This window comes from Zootoca vivipara, chromosome 12, assembly GCF_965207765.1.
Source record: "Zootoca vivipara chromosome 12, rZooViv2.hap1.1, whole genome shotgun sequence".
Lineage (NCBI taxonomy): Eukaryota > Metazoa > Chordata > Lepidosauria > Squamata > Lacertidae > Zootoca > Zootoca vivipara.
The window spans coordinates 46,737,620-46,760,729 of record NC_142595.1 but is presented as its reverse complement, the minus strand read 5'-3'; the positions used below and the strand labels follow the sequence as shown (position 1 = coordinate 46,760,729).

Sequence of the window (23,110 nt, the reverse complement as noted above, 5' to 3'; positions counted from 1 at the left end):
CACACAGTACAAATAGTTGATTGAATAAGAGAACAGGAAAAGACAATGGAATTTGTCAGTCTTTTTCTTAACCACTTCCTCATGCTGGACCGATTCCTATGGGAAGCTTCAAGCAGGACCTGAGTGAAACAGAAGTCTTCCCCATCCCCCACACTTCCCAGAAACTGGTATTTGGAAAAAATACAGCCTTTGAGCATGAAGGCCCAGAAAAGTCATCTGAGGTCATAGCCATTGATAGCCTTATCCTACATGAGTTTGTCTAATTCTCGTTTGAAGCCCTCGAAATTTGTGCCCATCACTGACTCTTGAGGGAACAAATTCCATAGTTTTATCAAATATTTCATAACGAGGTTAACATTATTTTGCTCGTTCTGAATCACCCAACACTCAGATTCCTTAGATGCCCCCAAGCTCTAGTATTATGAGAAATGTAATTTTTCTTTTTTATCCAATTTCTCAATGCCTTGCATGATTTTAGGCATTTTTTTAAAAAAATAATTTTTATTCATTTTATATATAAACACATAAAGCATTAACCATACATAGATAAATAACCCACATACAACACAGCCTAAATAAAAAAAATTAAAAAAATACAATACAATTTCTAATCTTATACTTGTCATGACTTTTTTAAAAGAAAAAAGAACTTCCTCGAATTCCCCTCTGCTGCGGTTCATTCCCAATTCTCATTCACAAATTCTATATCTTAAATTTAAATCATTCCGGTTTAAATTAAACTTCCCTCAAACATCACACATTTTCTAACATAATTCAAAAATCTGCAGTTTCTATACACTTGAAAATCTGTTTCCAAATTCAATTCAACAATATTTTTTAAAAGACGTTCTAAATTTTTTCCAGTCTTCTTCCACCAATTCTTCTCCCTGGTCACGTAGTCTCCCTGTCATCTCAGCAAGTTCCATATAATCCATCAATTTCATCTGCCATTCTTCCACAGATGTTAGGCATTTTTATCATGTGCCCCAAGTCACCCCCCCCCCTCCGGCCCGTGTCCTCGTAGGATGCAAAATATGATTTCCACATAACTCACCATCCTGGTTTGAAATTTCCCCTTCTGGACATGGAACACAACCATAGCAACAAAATTTTTCCCCTTCTTTCTTTTTCTTCTGATTCCCAGGGTGGCAGTGGTCATTACACAGAGAAAGGGGAATCACCTATCAATAGCAGAAAAGCAGTTTAGGAGATCAGAGAAACTAATTGCTTATTTGACTTCTCTTAATGGAGTTCACCCCTCAGCATAAAAAGGTTTAATATAAGTAGCTGCCATACAAAGCTGCATTAACTATTAACATAGCTGCCAAGTTTTCCCTTTTCTCGCGAGGAAGCCTATTCAGCATAAGGGAATTTCCCTTAAAAAAAGGGATAACTTGGCAGCTATGACTATAAACCCCATTATTTGGGATCCCCTCCAAACCTATGACAAACTTTGCAATCATTCTGCAGCACAAACACCACATTTTGAAGTGCCCTCCAAACACTGTCTGAATTCCCCAACAAGGTGCTACACTTGTCACCCCAAATCCAATACTGTCCAATCCACTCCAAACCTGTGCCAAAGTTTTGCATTCATTGATTGGGATGACAGGTAAGGCTCCTGGTTTGGCAGGTAAGCCACACAGATTGAGGGCTCAACAAAATGCACTATGTTTTGCAAAGTGCTGCAAAACAATTGAAAAACATCTCACCAGGACTTCATTTTAACCCTTACTGGGGATGCAAGAGATTGAACTCGGGACCTTTCATATGGGATCTATTAAAGGTAAAGGGACCCCTGACCGTTAGATCCAGTCGTGGATGACTCTGGGGTTGTGGCGCTCATATCGCTCTATAGGCCAAGGGAGCCGGCGTTTGTCCGCAGACAGTTTCTGGGTCTTGTGGCCAGATAGAAAGAGAGATTAGCGAATGGGCAGCTATGAAGCAATTTCATTTGGATATGCCAAATCTTTGCTTTTTATATATGGAAGGTATAGTAAATATAAATGAAAAAAATACTTCTACAGAAATGCAGGGTTCCCCCTCCCCTAGGCAGTTCAAAGCTGCATCAAATTTGAATGTGCTGGAAAGCCACATTTTTCCTCTGCCCTATCAGATACAAACAACAGTGTTAAAGAAAATGGAATTTCCTGACACCCAAAGAACACATCATAAGAACAGTGGAAACGGATTCCTAGAATAGAGACCTGATTAAAACCTCTGTGCCATACAAGCATATCTTCATGAATGATGAATGCTTCTCCTTCAAGAGCATCAGGATCAACACATCCAACTTTCATTCGAAAGAAGGACTTGTTTGGGAAGGTGATCATGTTTGTGATGTCAAATCCGCCTCTCAGTTCCCTTTTTTCATTAAAGGACATTGTTTCCCCTGCTGAGTTGTTAAATGAAATGCCTTGCAGAAAATAGTGGAGCTGATTCAAAGGGAAAAGAGGGAAAAAGAAATATATACATACATATAGTGAAGGCCAAATATAAAAAATGAGCTATTTCAGTCTAGTGGATGGAAAAGGCTAAAATACTGTGCATGCTAAACATACAGGAAAAGGGGCACTCACAAACTGTTATCACTTTAAAAATATCACATTTCATGATGTGTTGCTTTGGAGTAATTGGCTTACTGAAATACTATTTTGTTTGCATTATGTTACTCCCTTTGTATGAATATTGCTTATGGATCAGCACCTAACACAGAACAAGTATGAAAAATTGGCTCTTTTCATATTGCAGATGTAAAAGTTACAAAATGATATCACTTTGTAAATGTCCTATTTCATAAAGTTTGGGCTTCGGGCATTTGTCTCATTGAAATAATATTTTGCAACGTGTTACCTGCCAAGGCTGCAGATCTTGAAGTTCAAACCTTTTGTCTCCTGCCATTACTCTGTGCTTTGATCTGTATGAAGAAATTGCATGCAAAGCATGAGCCACAACAAAGACAGCATTGTAGATACTGTAGCTGTGGCCAGTCATGCCCATTTCAAACAGATGGCCAGGAAGACCCTCTAACTTCTCCTCCCCTGTACATGTTTCAGTATCTTGCATGAGCAGATCTGGAAATGGACAGTCAAATGCTTGCTCCCAGAAGTCCTTGAGAAAACCATTGCCTGGATTCCAGTCAAGTTTTATGCTCTGAAGGAATTCATGGAACTCGAGAAGCTCATTTGAGTGAATGGTGAAGGAAATGGCACCTTGAAAGAGCTCAAGATCCCAAGACTTTTGAAAACTCAATAATACGAAATCAATTTGTGTTGTCATGATCCACACTTTTCCAAATGTTGAGCTTCCCTTATTTTCAGGATCTCGAAGAAATATAACAAATCTCAGCCAGGTCAATGTCTGAGAATCTCCATAGACGATGAATGCATTGGCTTTGTCATTTGTGAGACCCACATAATACCTATCAAGCAACTCAAAAATTTTGCCTGACAAATCAAAACGAGCTACTTTTTCCATTCTTTGTGTGAAGGCTGAGCAGATTCCATGCTGGTAGAGCAATTGCTCCAGGGCCTGCAAAAAATTTTCTCCTCCGTCATCATCCGTAACAAAGAGTCCAACCCATGTCCATCCAAAACGCTGGAGCAAATTGATGATCGCCATATACTGATGAGCTTCATTGGGCACCATGCGGTAAAAGGAAAGGAAGTGATCTATTTCACTCTCCTCTTGGGGAAATGAACCATATGCAACAGACATCAAGATGATAAAAACAGAACAGACATCAAGATGATAAAAATTTAAAACAAGAAGGGGAAAATTTTGTTGAGTACCTTAAAAACCACTGTACTGTAGCTATTTAGAAACATTAGAGGATTGTTATGGAAACCAGAGTGAGATGGGGGGAAGTCTGAGGGGTTTGTATAATCCCAATATTGTATATATGGTAAATGTTTCGAGTGTATGGAAATAATTTACCAGAGTGAGGGGGAAAACAATATTTATTTAGTACATTTTTTAATAAGTTGTTCTCTGTTGTTCAGCTCAGGCCTCAGAATGATGATGTAGCATTTAGTGGCAAAGATGCAGCCCAATAACCCAGCACTGGAGGACAAGATGGAGAAGATCTCCACAGCCACCATGTGTTTCCCTCTTGTGCTCAGGTAGGCTGGAAAAAAAGACAGCCAAACACTGCAAAAGAGCAACATGCTGAAGGTAATGAACTTGGCTTCATTAAAACTGTCAGGTAACTTGCGGGCTGCAAATGCGGCAACAAAGCTGGCAATGGCCAAGAGGAACATGTAGCCCAGGACACAATAGAACATGGTGACTGAGCCTTCATTACATTGCACAATGATTTCTTCTGTTAAAGAGTGCATGTCCAGTTCAGGGAATGGGGGAGATGTCATCAACCACACAGTACAGATAATTGATTGAATAAGAGAACAGGGAATCACAACTGAGTAGGCCAGACTTTTTCCTACCCACTTCCTTAGCTTGGACCCTGGCTTGGTAGCCATGAAAGCTAGAACTACAGTGACAGTTTTGGCCAACACGCAAGAAACAGCCATTGAGAAGAAGATGCCAAATGTTGGTTGCCGGAGGAGGCAGGAGACTTTGCTAGGTTCACCCAGAAATAACAAGGAAGAGAGGAAGCAGAGCAGGAGAGAGACAAGGAGAGAGTAGGTGAGGTCCCGGTTGTTGGCTTTGACTATGGGAGTGTCTTTGTACATAATGAATGTTCCTAGCACCAAAGCAGTGAAGAGGAAGAGAGAAAGGGCAAATGATGCTAAACTGATCCCTAAAGGTTCTTCATAAGAAAGGAAAGTAATCTTTTTCTCAGTGCAGGCAGTTTTGTTCTTGTTTGGATACTGAGCATTTGGGCATCTGAAGCAGTCATTCATATCTGAAAAATAAACAAGGTCAAATTTCAATATTAATTCAACAGTATTTTGTCTTCCATGTGACCGCTTTGGTGACATGAAATTCAATCTTTTGGAACCATGTGTTTTGGTGTTTATATATAAATGCTTTGTTCTCACTCATTTTTAAGGTTATCATAGGTTGTCTGCTAAGTTGATAATAGCCGAGTTGAAATCCTTCAAACTGTCTTTGGGATAAGTAGATAAGAGCCAATGGCCCATTTCTTCCAGCTTCCTGATCTCTCAGTTGCCAACTAGATTCCTATGGGAAGCTTGCAAGCAGGACCTGAGTGAAACAGAAGTCTTCCCCAACCCCCCCCCACTTCCCAGAAATTGGTATTTGGAAAAAATACAGCCTTTGAGCATGAAGGCCCAGCAAAGTCATCTGAGCTCAAAGCCACTGATAGCCTTATCCTACATGAGTTTGTCTAATCCTCCTTTGAAGCCTTCGAATTTGTGCCCATCACTGACCATAGTTTTATCAAGTACTTCATAAAGAAGTTAACTTTATTTTGCTCATTCTGAATCACCCAACACTCAAATTCATTAGATGCCCCAAAGCTCTAGTATTAAGAGATCTATATTTTTTCTTTTTTATCCAATTTCTCAATGCCTTGCATTTTAGGCATTTTTATCATGTGCCCCAACTCCCCCTCCCCCTCCGACCAGTCTCTTTGTGGGATGAACAGGGCCGGTGCTAGTGTTTTTTTGTGCCCTAGGCAAGATCACCTTCTGCCCCCCCCCCGGCCAATCATATGTCAAACACAGATGTATTTCACATCCAACCTGTTCCTTGTAACCATGATCTCTGCTACATGTTCCAAAACAGTGGCAGTCCTACTACCACAGAATAATAGTGCAGGGTGGGGAGGGAGGGGGAAGAGAGGGAGAAGGAAGGAAGGAAGGAAGGAAGGAAGGAAGGAAGGAAGGAAGGAAGGAAGGAAGGAAGACAAGGAAGAAAGGGATGAAAGAGGGAGGGAGGGAGAGGGAAGGAGGGAGGGAAGTGACAGAGAAGGGAGGGAGGGAGGGTCCAGTCACAAATTAGGGTGGGGTAGGGGAGGTGTGGCACAACACAGAATGAGGGGGAGAACCACCATGGCAAAACTTTCCTCAAAATGGCATTGCCATAGGGAGAAAAGGTTTAACCTGTGGAATTTCTGCCTAGAAAATGAAACACTAATGGGGAAAGTACATTAAAAGGGATAGGGGAAACAGCAGCTCTTCAGGACCCCAGAAAGCCCTTTTAAAAATTGTTTATGCATTTCCCATTTTTTCTTATTTACACATCATACTTTACCATCATACATAATTTCTGTGCAGACTTTCCAACCTGACCTTCCATGGTATATTGAATGTTGCTGCATCATATAAAGTTTATTAGTCCACCCTACTTTCCCTCTTCTAATCCCTCCCTGTATTTAACTGTTGTTCATAGGAATACCCCTGCTTGTAAATTGATTTTAGTATATTTTAAAAAATATTCCCCAAAACTATCCTATTCACCCGTGTATCTGAAGAAGTGTGCATGCACACGAAAGCTCATACCACAGACAAACACAGCTACCTACCTGTAACTATTCCCCCTTTGTCTTTTCCCCCATTCTGATTCCTTACTTGGGCTACCATATTTGCAAGTTCTGTGAAGTCTGTCAATTTGTGCAGCCGTTGTTTCTCTTTGGTTGGGCTTTCTCTTTCTATCCAATTTATGCTATTCTGGCCACTGCTGTTGCATAAAGAAATAAGTTGTGTACCTTCATAGGGATCTCATCACCAATTATCGCTAATAGGAAGGCTTCAGGGTTTTTTTTTTTGAAATGTGATTTTAAGAATTCTTTTGAGCTCATCATAGGCCAGCTCCCAGTATTTTGGGGCATGTTTGCACTGCCACCAGAGCCCTCTAGTCTGGTGTCCAAGCAGCTCAGTCATCAATCACAATCCTCCCTTCACTCAGCAGCTGGGAAGGACTTGATAGGTACACAGGCGCTGGGCGCATGTCACAGAAACCACCTAGTCCTAGAGGCTGCCTGCAGGTTTTGTTTCATAACGTTGTTGTTGTTGTTGTTGTTGTTGTTGTTGTTGTTGTTGTTACCTGCCTTTTCCCCAAACTGGAACTCAGAGCCACTTTACACATCAAACAGAAAAAGTTAAAATCATGGAAAAGATAATCATTAAAAAGTTATTAAACACAAATAGAATTAAAACAATGTATTGAAAAGATCTATTAGAAATAGTGATAATAGCAACAATAAAAATACCACAGCGCCGGCCCTTTCCTCAAAACACAGTCAGTTCCCATCTGCCAGCAAGGAGGGAGCCCATCTAGCTTCCCTAGGCAGGGAGTTCCAAAGTTCTCTGGGAGGACTAGAGACCTTTTTTTAAAAAAATGAAAGCTCAGTGTCTGGGGTTCGGGAAGAGGTTGGGTTGGGGCAGCCATGGAAGGAGGCTCCTCTTCACAGGGGGTCTGTATGTGGCTGCTCAAGAGGGAGGCTTGGAGAGAGGGGGTTTATTTGGACAGCAGGTTTCAGAGCTCTAGCAGGTGCCCCCAGCAAAAGGGTTGCCCTTGGCTTGATGGGGAGGGCTTTCTCTTGCAGGGGATGAAAGACCTACAAGGTGCACGCACGCACACGCACGCACACACACACAGCTGCATCAGTCATCTAGCCCAACCCCCTGCAATGCAGGAATCCTGGCAGGTATTCCCTGGCAGCAACTCCAGGCAGGGCTGAAAGCTGGAGGGCTGTTGCTGCCAACCAGTGTTGGCTGCACTGAGGGAGATGGACTGGCCCAGGATCTGGCAGGTTCCTCTGTGCCTCATCCTTGGGAACAGGCATGACATGTCGTCTCTGGCCAGATGCCACCCAGAGCCTGCCTGTGGCGCTGTGGATCGCCCTCCGGGCTCCCAGCCAGGTAGGGGCTGAAGGGCTCGGGGGGGGGGGCTGAAGAGCTGAAGCAGGAGCCTTGGGAATCCTGTTAGGGGCAGGGGGTGGGGCAAGTGTTTCCTTGCAAAGGTGGCCCTTCAAAGGTGCAGTGGGGAGGAGGGGGTGAGAGGGAGAGAGAGAGAGAGAGAGAGGGAGGAGGGAGGGGGGTGAGGGGGAAATAGCGAGAGAAAGGGAGGGAAGAGAGAGAGAGGGAAGGAAGGAAGGAAGGTGTGGGTGGGGAGAGAGAGGGGGGAAGGGCGAAAGAGAAATAAAGAGAGAGGGGGGAGGAAGCCTGCTCTTGCGAGAGGCGGCGGCGGAATGAGAGCCCCGAAAGGAGTGCTTTCGGGGCGCTGATCCTGTCGCCACCTCTCGCAGGGGCGGCCATGTCTCCCTTCTCCCCGGCTCACTGTGGGGTGGGGGAGAGGGAAAGAGGCCCAGACAGAGCCTTCCCTCGCCGCTCGCCCCAAAGCAGTGGGGCTATGCAGGAGCCAAGTGTCTCCTGCGCAGCCCCGCTGCTCCAAAACAAGCTGTGAGGGAGAGAAACGGAGCCCTCCTTCAAGGCTTCAAGACCAGCTTCACTGCTTCAAAGCCTTGAAGGAGGGCTCCGTTTCCCTTCCCCACAGCTTCAAAGGAAGCCGTGAGGGAGGGAAACGAAGCCCTCCCTCGCGGTTTGCCCCAAAGCAGCGGGGCTGAGCAGGTGGAGGTGGCACAGCCCGGCGGAGCGCGAGTTCTGCGTTGCTGCCCGCTGCGCTGTGCCCTCCAGCTACCCGTCTCTCCCTCTGGCTGCCCCCCGCCCTTGGCCTTGCCAGAGGGCGCGACTGGGAGCTGGAGGGAGGGCGCAGCATGGCAGGCAGAACGGACGGGATGGCCCTGGGCAGGTTGGATTGTGCCCCCTCCATTTTGGCGCTCTAGACGACTGGCAATAATAATAATAATAATAATAATAATAATAATAATAATAATAATAATTCATACCCCGCCCATCTGGCCGGGTTCCCCCAGCCACTCTGGGCGGCTTCCAACAAAACACTAAAATACAGAAATCCATCAAACATTAAAAGCTTCCCTAAACAGGGCTGCCTTGAGATGCCTTTTAAAGGTCTGGTAATTGCTGTTCTCTTTGACCTCTAGTGGGAGGGCATTCCACAGGGTGGGTGCCACTACCGAGAAGGCCCTCTGCCTGGTTCCCTGTAACTTGGCTTCTCATAGCGAGTGAACCGCCAGAAGGCCCTCGGAGCTGGATCTCAGTGTCCGGGCAGAACGATGGGGGTGGAGACGCTCCTTCAGGTATACCGGACCGAGGCCATTTAGGGCTTTAAAGGTCAACACCAACACTTTGAATTGTGCTCGGAAACGTACTGGGAGCCAATGTAGGTCTTTCAGGACCGGTGTTATGTGGTCTCGGCGGCCGCTCCCAGTCACCAGTCTAGCTGCCGCATTCTGGATTAGTTGCAGTTTCCGGGTCACCTTCAAAGGTAGCCCCACGTAGAGCGCATTGCAGTAGTCCAAGCGAGAGATAACTAGAGCATGCACCACTCTGGAGAGACAGTCAGTGGGAAGGTAGGGACTCAGCCTGCGTACCAGATGGAGCTGCTAAACAGCTGCCCTGGACACAGAGTTGACCTGTGCCTCCATGGACAGATGTGAGTCTAAAATGACTCCCAGGCTGCACACCTGGTCTTTCAGGGGCACAGATACCCCATTCAGGACCAGGGAGTCCTCCACACCCGCACGCCTCCTGTTCCCCACAAACAGTACTTCTGTCTTGTCAAGATTCAATCTCAATCTCTTAGCCGCCATCCATCCTCCAACCGCCTAAATGGACTGCCTAAATGGACGCACCGGCCCTAGGGATGAAAAATATGATTTCTACATAACTCACCATCATGGTTTGAAATTTCCCCTTCTGGACATGGAACACAACCATAGCAACAAAACTTTTCCCCTTCTTTCTTTTTCTTCTGATTCCCAGGGTGGCAGTGGTCATTACATAGTGAAAGGGGAATCACCTATCCATAGCAGAAAAGCCTTTTAGAAGATCAGAGAAACTAATTGCTTATTTGACTTCTCTTAATGGAGTTCAGCCCTCAGCAAAAAAAGGTTTAATATAAATAGCTGCCATACGCAGCTGCATTAACTATGAACCCCCTTATTTGGATTCCTATGACACCCCCTTATTTGGATTCCTATGACAAACTTTGCAATCATTCTACAGCACAAACTCCACATTATGCAGTGCCCTCCAAACACTGTCTGAATTCCCCAACAAGGTGCTACACTGGTCACACCAAATCCAATACTGTCCAATCCACTCCAAACCTATGCCAAAGTTTTGCATTCATAGATTGGGATGACAGGTAAGGCACCTGGTTTGACAGGTAAGCCACACAGATTGAGGGCTCAACAAAATGCACTTTTTTCTTTTTCTTTTTTTGCAAAATGCTGCAAAACAATTGAAAAACATCTCACCAGGACTTCATTTTAACCCTGCCTGGGTATGCAAGGGATTGAACTCAAGACCTTTCATATGGGATCTATTAAAGGTAAAAGGACCCCTGACCGTTAGATCCAGTCGCGGACGACTCTGGGGTTGCGGCGCTCATATCGCTTTATAGGCCGAGGGAGCTGGCGTTTGTCCGCAGACAGTTTCCGGGTTATGTGGCCAGATAGAAAGAGAGATTAGAGAATGGGCAGCTATGAAGCAATTTCATTTGGATATGCCAAATCTTTGCTTTTTATATATGGAAGGTATAGTAAATATAAATGAAAAAATTACTTCTACAGAAATGCCGGGTTCCCCCTCCCCTAGGCAGTTCAAAGCCGCATCAAATTTGAATGTGCTGGAAAGCCACATTTTTCCTCTGCCCTATCAGATACAAACAGCAGTGTTAAAGAAAATGGAATTTTCTGACCCCCAAAGAACACATCTTAAGAAAGTGGAGACGGATTCCTAGAATAGAGACCTGATTAAAACCTCTGTGCCATACAATCATATCTTCATGAATGATGAATGCTTCTCCTTCAAGAGCATCAGGATCAACACATCCAACTTTCATTCGAAAGAAGGACTTGTTTAGGAAGGTGATCATGTTCGTGATGTCAAGTCCACCTCTCATTTCCCTTTTTTCATTAAAGGATATTGTTTCTCCTGCTGAGTTGTTAAATAAAATGTCTTGCAGAAAATAGTGGAGCTGATTCAAAGGGAAAAGGGGAAAAAAGAAATATATACATACATATAGTGAAGGCCAAATATAAAAAATGAGCTATTTCAGTCTAGTGCAGGAATCCCCAAACTTCGGCCCTCCAGATGTTTTGGCCTACAATTCCCATCATCCCTGACCACTGGTCTTGCTAGCTAGGGATCATGGGAGTTGTAGGCCAAAACATCTAGAGGGCTGCAGTTTGGGGATGCCCTGTCTAGTGGATGGAAACGTTATAACAAAGTAACAGAAGGCTAAAATACTGTGCATGCTAAACATACAGGGAAAGGGGCACTCACAAACTGTTATCACTTTAAAAATATCACATTTCATGATGTGTTGCTTTGGAGTAATTGGCTAACTGAAATACTATTTTGTTTGCATTATGTTACTCCCTTCTGTATGAATATTGCTTATAGATCGGCACCTAACACAGAACAAGTATAAAAAATGAGCTAATTTCATATAGCAGATAGAAAAGTTACAAAATGGAATAACTTTGAAAATGTCCGACTTCATAAAATTTGGGTTTCGGGTAATTGTCTCATTGAAATAATATTTTGCAATGTGTTACCTGCCAAGGCTGCAGATCTTGAAGTTCAAACCTTTTTTCTCCTGCCATTACTCTGTGCTTTGATTTGTATGAAGAAATTGCATGCAAAGCATGAGCCACAACAAAGACAGCATTGTAGATACTGTAGCTGTGGCCAGTCATGCCCATTTCAAACAGATGGCCAGGAAGACCCTCTAACTTCTCCTCCCCTGTACATGTTTCAGTATCTTGCATGAGCAGATCTGGAAATGGACAGTCAAATGCTTGCTCCCAGAAGTCCTTGAGAAAACCATCGCCTGGATTCCAGTAAGGTTTTATGGTCTGAAGAAATTCATGGAACTCGAGAAGTTCTTTTGAGTGAATGGTGAAGGAAATGGCACCTTGAAAGAGCTCAAGATCCCAAGACTTTTGAAAACTCAATTATACGAAATCAATTTGAGTTGTCATGATCCACACTTTTCTCAATGTTAAGCTTTCCTTATTTTCAGGATCTCGTAGAAATATAACAGATCTCAGCCAGGTCAATGTCTGAGAATCTCCATAGACGATGAATGCATTGGCTTTGTCATTTGTGAGACCCACATAATACCTATCAAGCAACTCAAAAAATTCACCCAACATATCAAAACGAGCTACTTTTTCAATTCTTTGTGTGAAGGCTGAGCAGATTCCATGCTGGTAGAGCAATTGCTCCAGGGTCTGCAAAAAATTTTCTCCTCCTTCATCATCAGTAACAAAGAGTCCAACCCATGTCCATCCAAAACGCTGGAGCAAATTGATGATCGCCATATACTGATGAGCTTCATTGGGCACCATGCGGTAAAAGGAAAGGAAGTTATCTATTTCACTCTCCTCTTGGGGAAATGAACCATATGCAATCTATAAGGAAAAGAACAGACATAATAATGCTACCTATGTATAAACAATTATTTTGAGCATGTGGTCTTCATTCATGAAATGTTTGTTGAAGCAATTTTGAGGTTTCCAGACAGTAAAACTGAAGGATGCTTCCAGCTGAATATACAAGAGTTGTGGCGACATTTTCCAATTTCTGGATATTTTCTTTCATAAAGTATTCATGTCTTGTCAGAAATGTCCCTTTGTTTCATTTGTAGAGTGCAATCCTATTGTGGAATTACTCTGTGGAAATTTAGGGTTTGGGAGAAGCCGCACTAGTTGGATTAACCCTAGATAAATCTTTGCCACATCCGATAGGCTGGCCAAATTCCTCAATGCACCAACCGAATGCTACTCTAGTTCAACTGTTGGGAATCATGTATAAGATGCACATGGCAGAGGAAGACATAAGAGTTATCTTTGATCTATATGGGTTGAAGAACTTCAGTTCACATACTCAAAGTGCTGTATGTGTGTTGCAGATGGTTGGACCGAAGCTATGAACATGAGTCTGACTAAACTGCAGGAGGCAGTGGAAGACAGGAGTGCCTGGCATGCTCTGGTCCATGGGGTCACGAAGAGTCGGACACGACTAAACGATTAAACAACAGGGTGCTTGTGTTAGAAGTGTCCAAGGTGCTGAATGCTCTCTGCATTCACTAGTGTAGCAATCACTACTGCTTAAGGAGTAATCTATGTTTCTGATAGACATCGTAGCTTCTAGTGCTTCAGCATCAGTCATATTCACATTCTGAATCACAAAATCATTTTTGGAATGGCAAGAGAAAAGTGAGATTTTTTTGGGGGGGGATCATGTCCCTATGCATAAAACCTACTTGTGGAATCTTGTAGATCCTTAAAGTATCAGCCATATGGAAAGAGGTATCAGAGCTAAGTCCTCTGATGATGGCTATGAGGTTTTTCTGTGAGTCACATTTGTAGTTGGGAGCAAATCTATGCATTTTAAAGAGCAGGTCCAAAGTGTTACGATATGTAATCCTTGCATCATAATAGCTGTCGTAGATGTGGAACCCCAGGGTGACATTGGGCAAGAGGTTTGGATTCTCATTGATCACTTTTACAGCAAATGCCAAGGCCAGGATGTGCTGGTAGAATTTTGTTACCATGCTGCAAATGAGGTCAGTTTAAAAATTTCAGAGGAGAATTGTACAATGCAGGAAGTAGACAAAACAAATGGCCATTTCTGTCTCAAGCAGATGTATATTGAACTAACTTTGTCTTTTATGGTGGCTCTAAAATAATAAATATATATCATCCATCTCTGTATTATGTCTTGTTTGACCTTTAATCTCAGTTGCCTGCCACCCTCAAAAGACAACAACAATCTCCCCCCTCTTTCTCTTTTTATTCAAACTGGCTAACTTACAGGTGAGCATTCAAAGAAATTCACTCAAACAGTCCCTGATTCATGAATATGTTCTAGGAAGATTAAACAGAGTCTGTGCTCCATCCTCCTCTTGTTGGTCCATTTGGTGCAATTAAAACTATCCATTTGGTGCAATTAAAACTAAGTTCAAAGCCATCATTTACTGCCTGCCAGTTTAGTAGGATGCATAATACTAAATAAAGTACCGGAACTGGGAAGGATTAATGCCACAAATGAAGGGGGAGGGGGAGTCTCTTACTGTGGATTATCATCAAACAGATTCTGTGAAGGGTTTTCCTTGAATAAATCTTCAATGATGCAATAATAGAACTGAGAAGCAATCCCACCGATGATGAGGCCACCTGACTGGTACCACTCATGGGGAACAGGAAATGTTTCAGTCTCAGGGCACCTCATAGCTGCTTTGCACAAAACATGAGGCAACAGAAAAAGCAAAGTGAATGACCACAGCATCCTTGTAGTCAAGCGTCTTAGAAAATATGGATGCTTTTGTGCCCATCAGTACCTGCTGACTAATTTAAGATAGATTGCATGAGACCTGTCTGTCACTACAGCACAACAAGAGAGATTGGCACACCTTATTTTAGAATCAAAACAGTATGAACACATGCTTTAGCCTCATAGCTGAGATTTCCCAAACTCTGATTGCCAATCTGACCAATAATATAAAAATAAAATAAAATGGGAGAAAGAAAGTTGAAAGTCATGCCTGCCTCTTGCCACTACTCCTAACTATTCATTGTGCATAGTTTCATCTAATATAATCTCTTTCATGGCTGTTCATTGACAGCTTTCTCGTACCTTCTGAAATGCCTCTGCAGGCCTGAGCAGATGCACAGATTATAGTGATTTGAATAATTGTAGGTTGAAAAATCAGTAAAAGATTTAATTTCAGTTCCAAGGGTCATTTTATAAAAAAAACAACATGTTGAGTTGTGAGTTTATTCTCAAAAAGGCCTACATGTTACCTCTATCCATTAGAGCAGGGGTAGGCAACTCCCAAGAGACTGTGATCTACTCACAGAGTTAAAAACTGGCAGGGGTCTACCCCCTTTGGGGGGGGGGGTTCAGGTCAAGGTTGTTGAGGGGTTTTTTTTAGGATGGAAATTCCTGTTTTGGGGGGTTCACGTCGATGTTGTTGACCTTCTTTTAGGGAGGTGGAAAGCCACATTTTGTGGGGTGCATGGCAAAAATATTGAGCTTTCTTTAGGTGAGCCAAAGTTGTTGACCTTCTTGGGGAGGGGTGAGCCAGTGATCTACCAGTGATCTACCACTGACATCCAGTGATCTACCAGCAGATCATCATCTACCTGTTGGATGAGCCTGCATCAGAAGCACAAAAGTTGGCATTTAGCTCAAAGTCTTCCATGACAAGTGAATACCAGCAGGAAAGTCAAAGTGAATCCATTTTGTTTTGCAACTCAAAGCAGCAAATGTTGAAAGAAAATTTACATCTTTCAGCTCAATACACTTTCAAGACTAGTCCCTTCTTCCCATTAAGCTTCTAGAGGGATAGTTGGACGCTGAATATGAGATAAATTGTATCCTTAGATTCAGTTGTTCACTTTAGGAAGAGCATCTTTTAAATATTCTGATTCCAAGCTGCACCTTGACCTTGTTTTCAGGCAATTCAGTTCTATCATCAATAGTGCCATAACATGATGGTGAAATTCTGCCCCAGTCAGCAAGTGAGCCACTGCATTTTGCACTAACTGCAAAAGCCAGCCTCAGGGACAGCCCCACAAATTGTCATTGCAGGGGCAAATCATTCTGAAGGCTACCAGTGCAAATGAAACACTATCAGAAGGGTTTAAAAGCCCGGGAAAGCATGTCGAAGGAAGAGAAGGTCCCAACAAAATAAGAGTGGATTATCAAAATGTGAAGATTTTGCTGAAATCGTAAAGATGACCGTAGAGAATAGACATCAAGATGATAAATTTTTAAAACAAGAATGGGAAAATTTTGTTGAGTACCTAAAAACCACTGTAGCTATTTAGAAACATTAGCAGGATTGATATACCATTCATGAAATAAAATGAATTAGATTTGTAAGTGAAAAAGAATGGATTATTATTATTATTTGCAAGAAAAGAGGGTAAAATATGGAAACCAGGGTGGGAAGGGGGCAAGTCTGAGGGGTTTGTTTAATCCCAGTTTTATATATATGGAAATTGTTTGGAGTGTATGGAAATAATGTTAACATAAAACACGGGGGGGGGGGGGTTGTTAAGAAAAAGAGAGAAAAAGCCAGGGAAAGCAATTGATTAATTCTCCTCTTGTTGATGAATGGGTGAGGGTGGCAGTGTTGGTGGGTGGGTGGGTGGCTGTGTTTGGAATATAGTTACATTCCCATACATGTCCTTCCATCAAGTGAAAGTTGGACAGGTGGATGACGATGCTCTTGAATCAAGAAAAATCATCATTCATGAGGACATGATAACATGGCACAAGGGTATGGGTCCTGGGGTATTACTGTGGGCCCTGCTCTCTCTCTCTCTATTCCATTGAACAGAATCCAATGCTCATTTGTATATCAAAATGCTTGATACGCAAAGCCCTCGGGTTTAATCCTCTGCATTTCCAAATACAATTGAAAATATCACTGGCCTGTAATAATAAAGATCCAGATAAATCAAAGATTAGGGCTCTAAAATTATATTTAAAGTTTCCTGGATGAGTTGATTTCAAGTTCACAAGCAAAATTAAACAAATAAATTAAATAAAATGTGATTTAAAAAAATCTTTCTTCATTATGGGTAGATGATGCCTTTTTCTGCCCTTTTCTGTGTGTAACAACAGTCCCATGTTCAACCCTCTGCATTTCCAAGTAGGCTTTGAAAATAAACACTGTTCTGTAATCAAAAACAGCCAGTTGTACCAATGATCAGCTTTCTTGTCCACTTTTTAGGGATTTGTGCTGTACTTTGTAGGACAGGTTTATATTTAAAATTTCTGAGGTGAGTATTGCAACTTCGAGAGCAAATAAGAAAACAAATGACCACTGGTCCTGTTAGCTAGGGATGATGGGAATTGTAGTCCCAAACATCTGGAAGGCCAGAGTTTGCCTATGCCTGGACTAGTCCACCCCCTGCAATGCAGGCCTGTGCAGCTGTCCCTTACAGGGATCAAATCTGCAACCTTGGCATTATCAGCACCATGCTCCAACCAACCGAGCTAACCGACTGCCTTATCCTCTGTTGAAGTCAAGGTGATGTACATGGTTCTAAGCATCCTCATTTTAGTTGTTGTTGTTTAGTCATTTAGTTGTGTCCGACTCTTTGTGACCCCATGGACCATCCATAGCACGTCAGGCAGTCCTGTCTTCCACTGCCTCCCGCAGTTTGGTCAAACTCATGTTCGTAGCTTCGAGAACACTGTCCAACCATCTTGTCCTCTGTCATCCCCTTCTCCTAGTGCCCTCCATCTTTCCCAACATCAGGGTGTTTTCCAGGGAGTCTTCTCTTCTCATGAGGTGGCCAAAGTATTGAAGCCTCAGCTTCACGATCTGCCCTTCCAGGGAGCACTCACATTTTAGTCTTACATCAGACCTATGTGGTAACGAATGCTGAGAGAGAGAAAAAACAGCTCACCCAAAAACATAGAGCAGAGCTTTTTAAACTTTGTATCGTAACATGTTAGTGTTTCAGCTGCAGTGTGTAGGTGTGTCACACAAATGGTCCCCACACTCCTCCCAGGGCTGGAAAGGGGTTATTTTAACATTCAGTTTGCAAGTAAAACTGAATTATTATGTCGGAAAATGATACATATTTTAAAACTGTGTCACCAACATGAGCAGTTTGTAAAGCTTTCAAATAGAGCGGGATTCATGACATGGGGATTCGAACCCCAGTCTGAATGGCAAACAATGGGTCAAACTGGGGACCACCCATATTCCATCCCAGATCTAGTCCTGAATATGTTTTGGGATATGGCTAATCTATAATTTTGCTTTTAAAATAAACAATTCACATTCCACAATGTGTTTGTTCTTTTCAAATATTTTTAATGAATTTTAGTAACCAGACACAGGCTCCATAAAAAACAAAAGAAAAAGAAATTAGCTTTAAAAGGGGGGGAAAGGGGGGGGGAGAATAAGCTGCCATAAATGGCAATAAAGAGATTTTGATATAGCTATGTGATATCTAAGTCAATAATAAAACATATCAAGAAGAAAAGAATGTGATATCTGTAATAACAAAGGGTTTCATGTTTGAAAGAATAACTATTACAAATGTTTGTTTAAAAAAGAACTTAAAAGGCAACCGTGAACTAGACAAAAAGCCAATGCATTCCCAGGAGATCGTTTGTTAGGTGGCCATTTACATAACAAGTCAACAATTTCCATGAATTCCAATGGGAATATTTCTAATGTGTTGTCAGTCTCAAAATTTTGAAACCCCCCAAAGAGTGAAAACCCCACGAAAACCCTCTGAAATCTTGTAAAAGAAGGAAGAAAACTCTGCTTATTTGTGTACAGTGCTAAACACAGGTACAACTGTTTGGAGAGCTGAATCTACGGTGTGTATAACAAGATTTGGGTACTAATTACTCACGTTGGAGTAAATGAAGTTGGATACTGAGACCTGTGTGTATAAAATAAAATTAAACAAGTGGCGAAAAAGTAATCTCAAGCACAATTTAAAATTTACCAGAGTGAGGGGGAAAACAATTATTTACTACTTTTTCTTAATAAGTTGTTCTCTGTTGTTCAGCTCAGGCCTCAGAATAATGATGTAGCATTTAGGGGCAAAGATGCAGCCCAATAACCCAGCACTGGAGGACAAGATGGAGAAGATCTGAATGTAATGAACTTGGCTTCATTAAAACTGTCAGGTAACTTGCGGGCTGGAAATGCGGCAACAAAGCTGGAAATGGCCAAGAGGAACATGTAGCCCAGAACACAATAGAACATGGTGACTGAGCCTTCATTACATTGCACAATGATTTCTTCTGCTAAAGAGTGCATGTCCAGTTCAGGGAATGGGGGAGATGTCATCAACCACACAGTACAGATAGTTGATTGAATAAGAGAACAGGAAAAGACAATGGAATTTGTCAGTCTTTTTCTTATCCACTTCCTCATGCTGGACCCTGGCTTGGTGGCCAAGAAAGCTAGAACTACGGTGACAGTTTTGGCCAACACACAAGAAACGGCTACAGAGAAGATGATGCCAAACGTTGGTTGCCGGAGGAGGCAGGAGACTGTGCTAGGTTCACCCAGAAATAGCAAGGAAGAGAGGAAGCAGAGCAGGAGAGAGACAAGGAGAGAGTAGGTGAGGTCCCGGTTGTTGGCTTTGACTATGGGAGTCTCTCTGTACTTAATGAATATTCCTAGCACCAAAGCTGTGATGAGGGAGAAAGAAAGGGCAATGGATGCTAAACTGATACCCAAAGGTTCTTCATAAGAAAGGAAGGTCATTGTTTTCTGAATGCAGGCAGTTTTGTTCTTGTTTGGATACTGAGCTTTTGGGCATATGAAGCAGTCATTCATATCTGAAAAATAAACAAGGTGAAATTTCAATACTGATTGAACAGTACTTTGGCTTCTATGTGACTGTTTCACTGACATGAAATTAAACCTATTGGATCCATTTGTTTTACTGTTCAGATATAAATGCTTTGATCTCACTTATTCTGAAAGCCATTATACTGATTCAATTCTTACTTTTAAATACTTTTGCCTTGTCATTTATTTCCTCTTTTGGATAAGAACATAAGAGCCTGCTGGATCAGGCCAATAACCCATCTCATCCAGCTTCCTGATTTCACAGTGGCCAACCACATACCTATGGGAAACCTGCAATGAAGGACATGAGTGAAACAGAAGTCTCCCCCAACCCCCACACTTCTCAGCATCTCATATTTGGAAGAATACAGATTCTGTCCATGGAGGCACAGCAAAGCCATCAGAGATCATAGCCATTAATAATATCCATGAGTTTGTCTAATCTGTTCCCATCATTGCCTCTTGTGGAAACCAATTCCATAGATTAATCATGCATTTCATGAATAGGGTAGTTTTCTTTTGCCTGTTCTGAATTATCCAACACTCAATTACCTTTGATGTCCCTGAGATCCAGTGTTATGTTTATTCTATATCCCCATACATGGAAAAATTTAATCCATTTTGTATCATGTTCCTCCTTACTCATTTTTGCACTAAAATAACCCCCTTAAATGCTACTGTCTAGCCTTCCCAGTGTCCTCGTAGGATGAAAAATATGATTTCTACATAACTCACCATCCTGGTTTGAAATTTCCCCTTCTGGACATGGAGCACAATCATAGCAGCAAAACTTTCCCCCTTCTTTCTTTTTCTTCTGATTGCCAGGGTGGCAGTGGTCATTACATAGAGAAAGGGGAGTCACCTATCCATAGCAGAAAAGCCTTTTAGGAGATCAGAGAAACTGATTGTTTATTTGACTTCTATTAATGAAGTTCATTACTCAGCAAATAAAGGTTTAATCTAAAAGATATGCATTATAGGGCTGTGTTAACTATGAATCCCATTATTTGGAATCCCCTCCAAACCTATGACAAACTTTGCAATGAAAAACCCCACATTCCGAGGTGTCCTAAAATAGTGTCTGATTTCCCCAACATGGTGCTATACTGGTCACCCCAATTCCAATATTGTTCAATTCACTCCAATCCTGTGCCAAAATTTTGTATTAGTGGATTGGGGGTGACTTGTAGGACCCTAGGTTTGGCTGGTCAGCCACACAGTTTGAGGGCTCAACAAAATGTTAAGTTTGTTCTGCAAAATGCTGTAAAACAATAGAAAAACAGCTCAACAGGACTTCGTTTTAATGCTGCCTGGAACCTTAAGCAAGCAGTACGTGTTCTATTACTGAGTTATTGTCTCCATACATTATAAAAAAGAGGTTACAGTACTGAATTGGTGCCTATGTAGAAATTTCATTTATATACTCCAACGCTTTGCTTTATGTATATGGAAGATATAGTTATACAAAAATGTACACTCCCATCCCCCATGGCATTTCTAAGTGGCATCAATTTTGAATGTGCCAGGCAGCCACATTTTTCCTTGGCCATATCAGATGGAAACAACAGTTTTAAACAAAATGGAATTCCTGACAAGGTCACCACTATGGTGGCAAGATTCTGCACAAATGCTATCAGAATTCGGTGCGCCTACATAGGAAGTACTTAAATTAACTCCTCAACAGAGCCAGGCAGATTCCACTATAATTTATGGCGCAAATAATTAATATAAAAATAAGGAACAAAGGTTGATTGGTCCCTTTTTGATAAGTTATTTTAGCTTATTTAATTTTTTAAATAATATTTTAAGCATTAATGATGTAATGCAATTATTGTGCTGGTCAGTGACCGTAAAAAAGATTACTTACTTACTTACTAATTACTTACTTACTTACTTACTTACTTACTTACTTACTTGACACAACTGGTAGTTTTCTAGACCATTAAATTGAAGGATGCTTCAAGTTTCAGGGTGCTTCCAGTTTCTAGAGTTGTGGTGATACTTAAGTATTGAAGACCTGTGGTTTGCATGTTTAAGGTGTTGTGTGTGTGTTTGTGGTGGATGTTTTGTGGATGCCAGGTACATTCCAGCTCTCTGGGGTCTCTTCAAAGGTGAATGATCTGTCATGATCTATGAATGGGTCAATAGAATGCATGGCAGGAAACTTGTCTTAAAATGTGCTGTACCATTTTCATGGCAGGAGAACTACTAACATCTAATTCAGAGCTACATTGGCTGGAGGATACATTTCCCTAAAGTCATCTGAGTCAGATGATGAGTAACATACAGAACCTCTCTAGCCCTGCAGATGTCCAATTGTGATAAATTAGGGCCCTTTAATCAGTTATCCAGGCTCTCCAAGGAGGCAAAGTCTATGCTCAGCTTTGTAAGTCTTCAGGTCAACCCAACTCCTTGCAGAGACAACGTCTCTTGCAGTTGATGTGAGGCACAGGGTGTTGGTGTTGGAAATGTCCAAGGTGCTGAATGCTCTCTTGCTTGACTCAGACTTTCATTGGTGTAGCAATCTCTACTAGTAAGGAGTAATGTACATTTCTGATAGACATTCCAGCTTGTAATGCTTCAACATCAGTCATATTCACTTTCTGAGTCTCAAAATCATTTTCAGAAAGGGAAGAGATGAGTGTGATTTGCGGGACAAAAAACCATGCCCCTACTCATAAAACCTACCTGTGGAATCTTGTAGAGGCTTAAGGTATCAGCCATATGGAAGGAGGTATCAGAGCTAAGTCCTCCGATGATGGCGATGAGGTTTTTCTGCGAGTCACATTTGTAGTTGGGAGCAAATCTGTGCATTTTAAAGAGCAGGTTCAGAGTGTTACGATAGGTAATCCTTGCATCATTATAGCTGTCATAGATGTGGAAACCCAGTGTGATATTGGGCAAGATGCTGGGGTTCTCATTTATCACTTTTACCGCAAATGCCAAGGCCAGGATGTGCTGGTAGAATTTTGTTACCATGCTGCAAATGAGGTTAGTTTAAAATTTCAGAGGAGAATTCTACAATGCAGGAAGTAGACAAAACAAATTACCATTTCTGTCTCAAACTGATACATCTTGAACTTCAACCTTGTTCTCTTTTATGGTGGCTCTAAAATAATAAATATCAAACTCTTCTGCCTAAATAAAATGAATTACTCATCATGCCATTTCTATATTACTCTTATCATCTTTTAGTTAGTCCTTGTGTGATCTTTAGTATTCATCCCCCCCCCCCCCAAAAGACTACAACAATATCCATCTCTTTCTTTTTGTACTCAAACTGGCCATGAAGGTGACAATTCTATGCATCTAGCCCAGGAAAGCAACTATACTTCTTTGAATTAGTTAGTTACTACCATCCTTATACAAGGCAGTTTCTAGTATTCATTTATTGGATTGAGGGATGATTCCAATGGATTCCATACAAAAAACGATTATGTCCTTGCAGAGATGGCAACACCAAATCAGTGGAACATGCCCTCCTGGCTTGCACTCATTACAAAGGCCTGAGGAGTGACATTATCACTCCTCTTTTATTGTCTATTCCAGGCCGCCCAACCACTGCCACAGTGTCTTTTCTCCTGGCAGATCAAGAGGAGCAGATGACAGCAAAGGTTGCAAGGTCTTTAAGCTGGGGCAATAAGGAGACAGATAGTAAGAATATGTCCAGAATGTATAATTTGTTGCTAGAATGGCATCTGAAAGATGAACAAACAAAATCGGTTATGACTGAATGGGCCAAGGATTT

The 23,110-nt window shown here is 42.0% G+C and overlaps 2 protein-coding genes and 1 pseudogene across 2 annotated transcripts; all 3 read right to left on the bottom strand.

The window, feature by feature from the left end:
* Positions 1-245: 245 nt before the first annotated feature.
* Positions 246-3,648, bottom strand: LOC148684122 (vomeronasal type-2 receptor 26-like). The gene is made up of 5 exons (XM_088654869.1): positions 3,032-3,648; positions 2,854-2,917; positions 2,232-2,435; positions 1,055-1,181; positions 246-304 (listed from the first exon to the last, which is right to left on the bottom strand). The coding sequence occupies exons 1-5, from the start codon at positions 3,646-3,648 to the stop codon at positions 246-248; spliced, it is 1,071 nt and encodes a 356-aa protein (XP_088510995.1).
* A 311-nt stretch (positions 3,649-3,959) lies between these two features.
* LOC132593018 (vomeronasal type-2 receptor 26-like) lies at positions 3,960-10,887 on the bottom strand. Its single transcript, XM_060281382.2, has 3 exons — positions 10,786-10,887; positions 9,681-9,807; positions 3,960-4,864 (listed from the first exon to the last, which is right to left on the bottom strand). Exons 1-3 carry the CDS (start codon positions 10,885-10,887, stop codon positions 3,960-3,962), a joined length of 1,134 nt encoding a protein of 377 aa, XP_060137365.2.
* A 499-nt stretch (positions 10,888-11,386) lies between these two features.
* On the bottom strand, positions 11,387-22,341 carry LOC148684121 (vomeronasal type-2 receptor 26-like; annotated as a pseudogene).
* Positions 22,342-23,110: the final 769 nt, after the last annotated feature.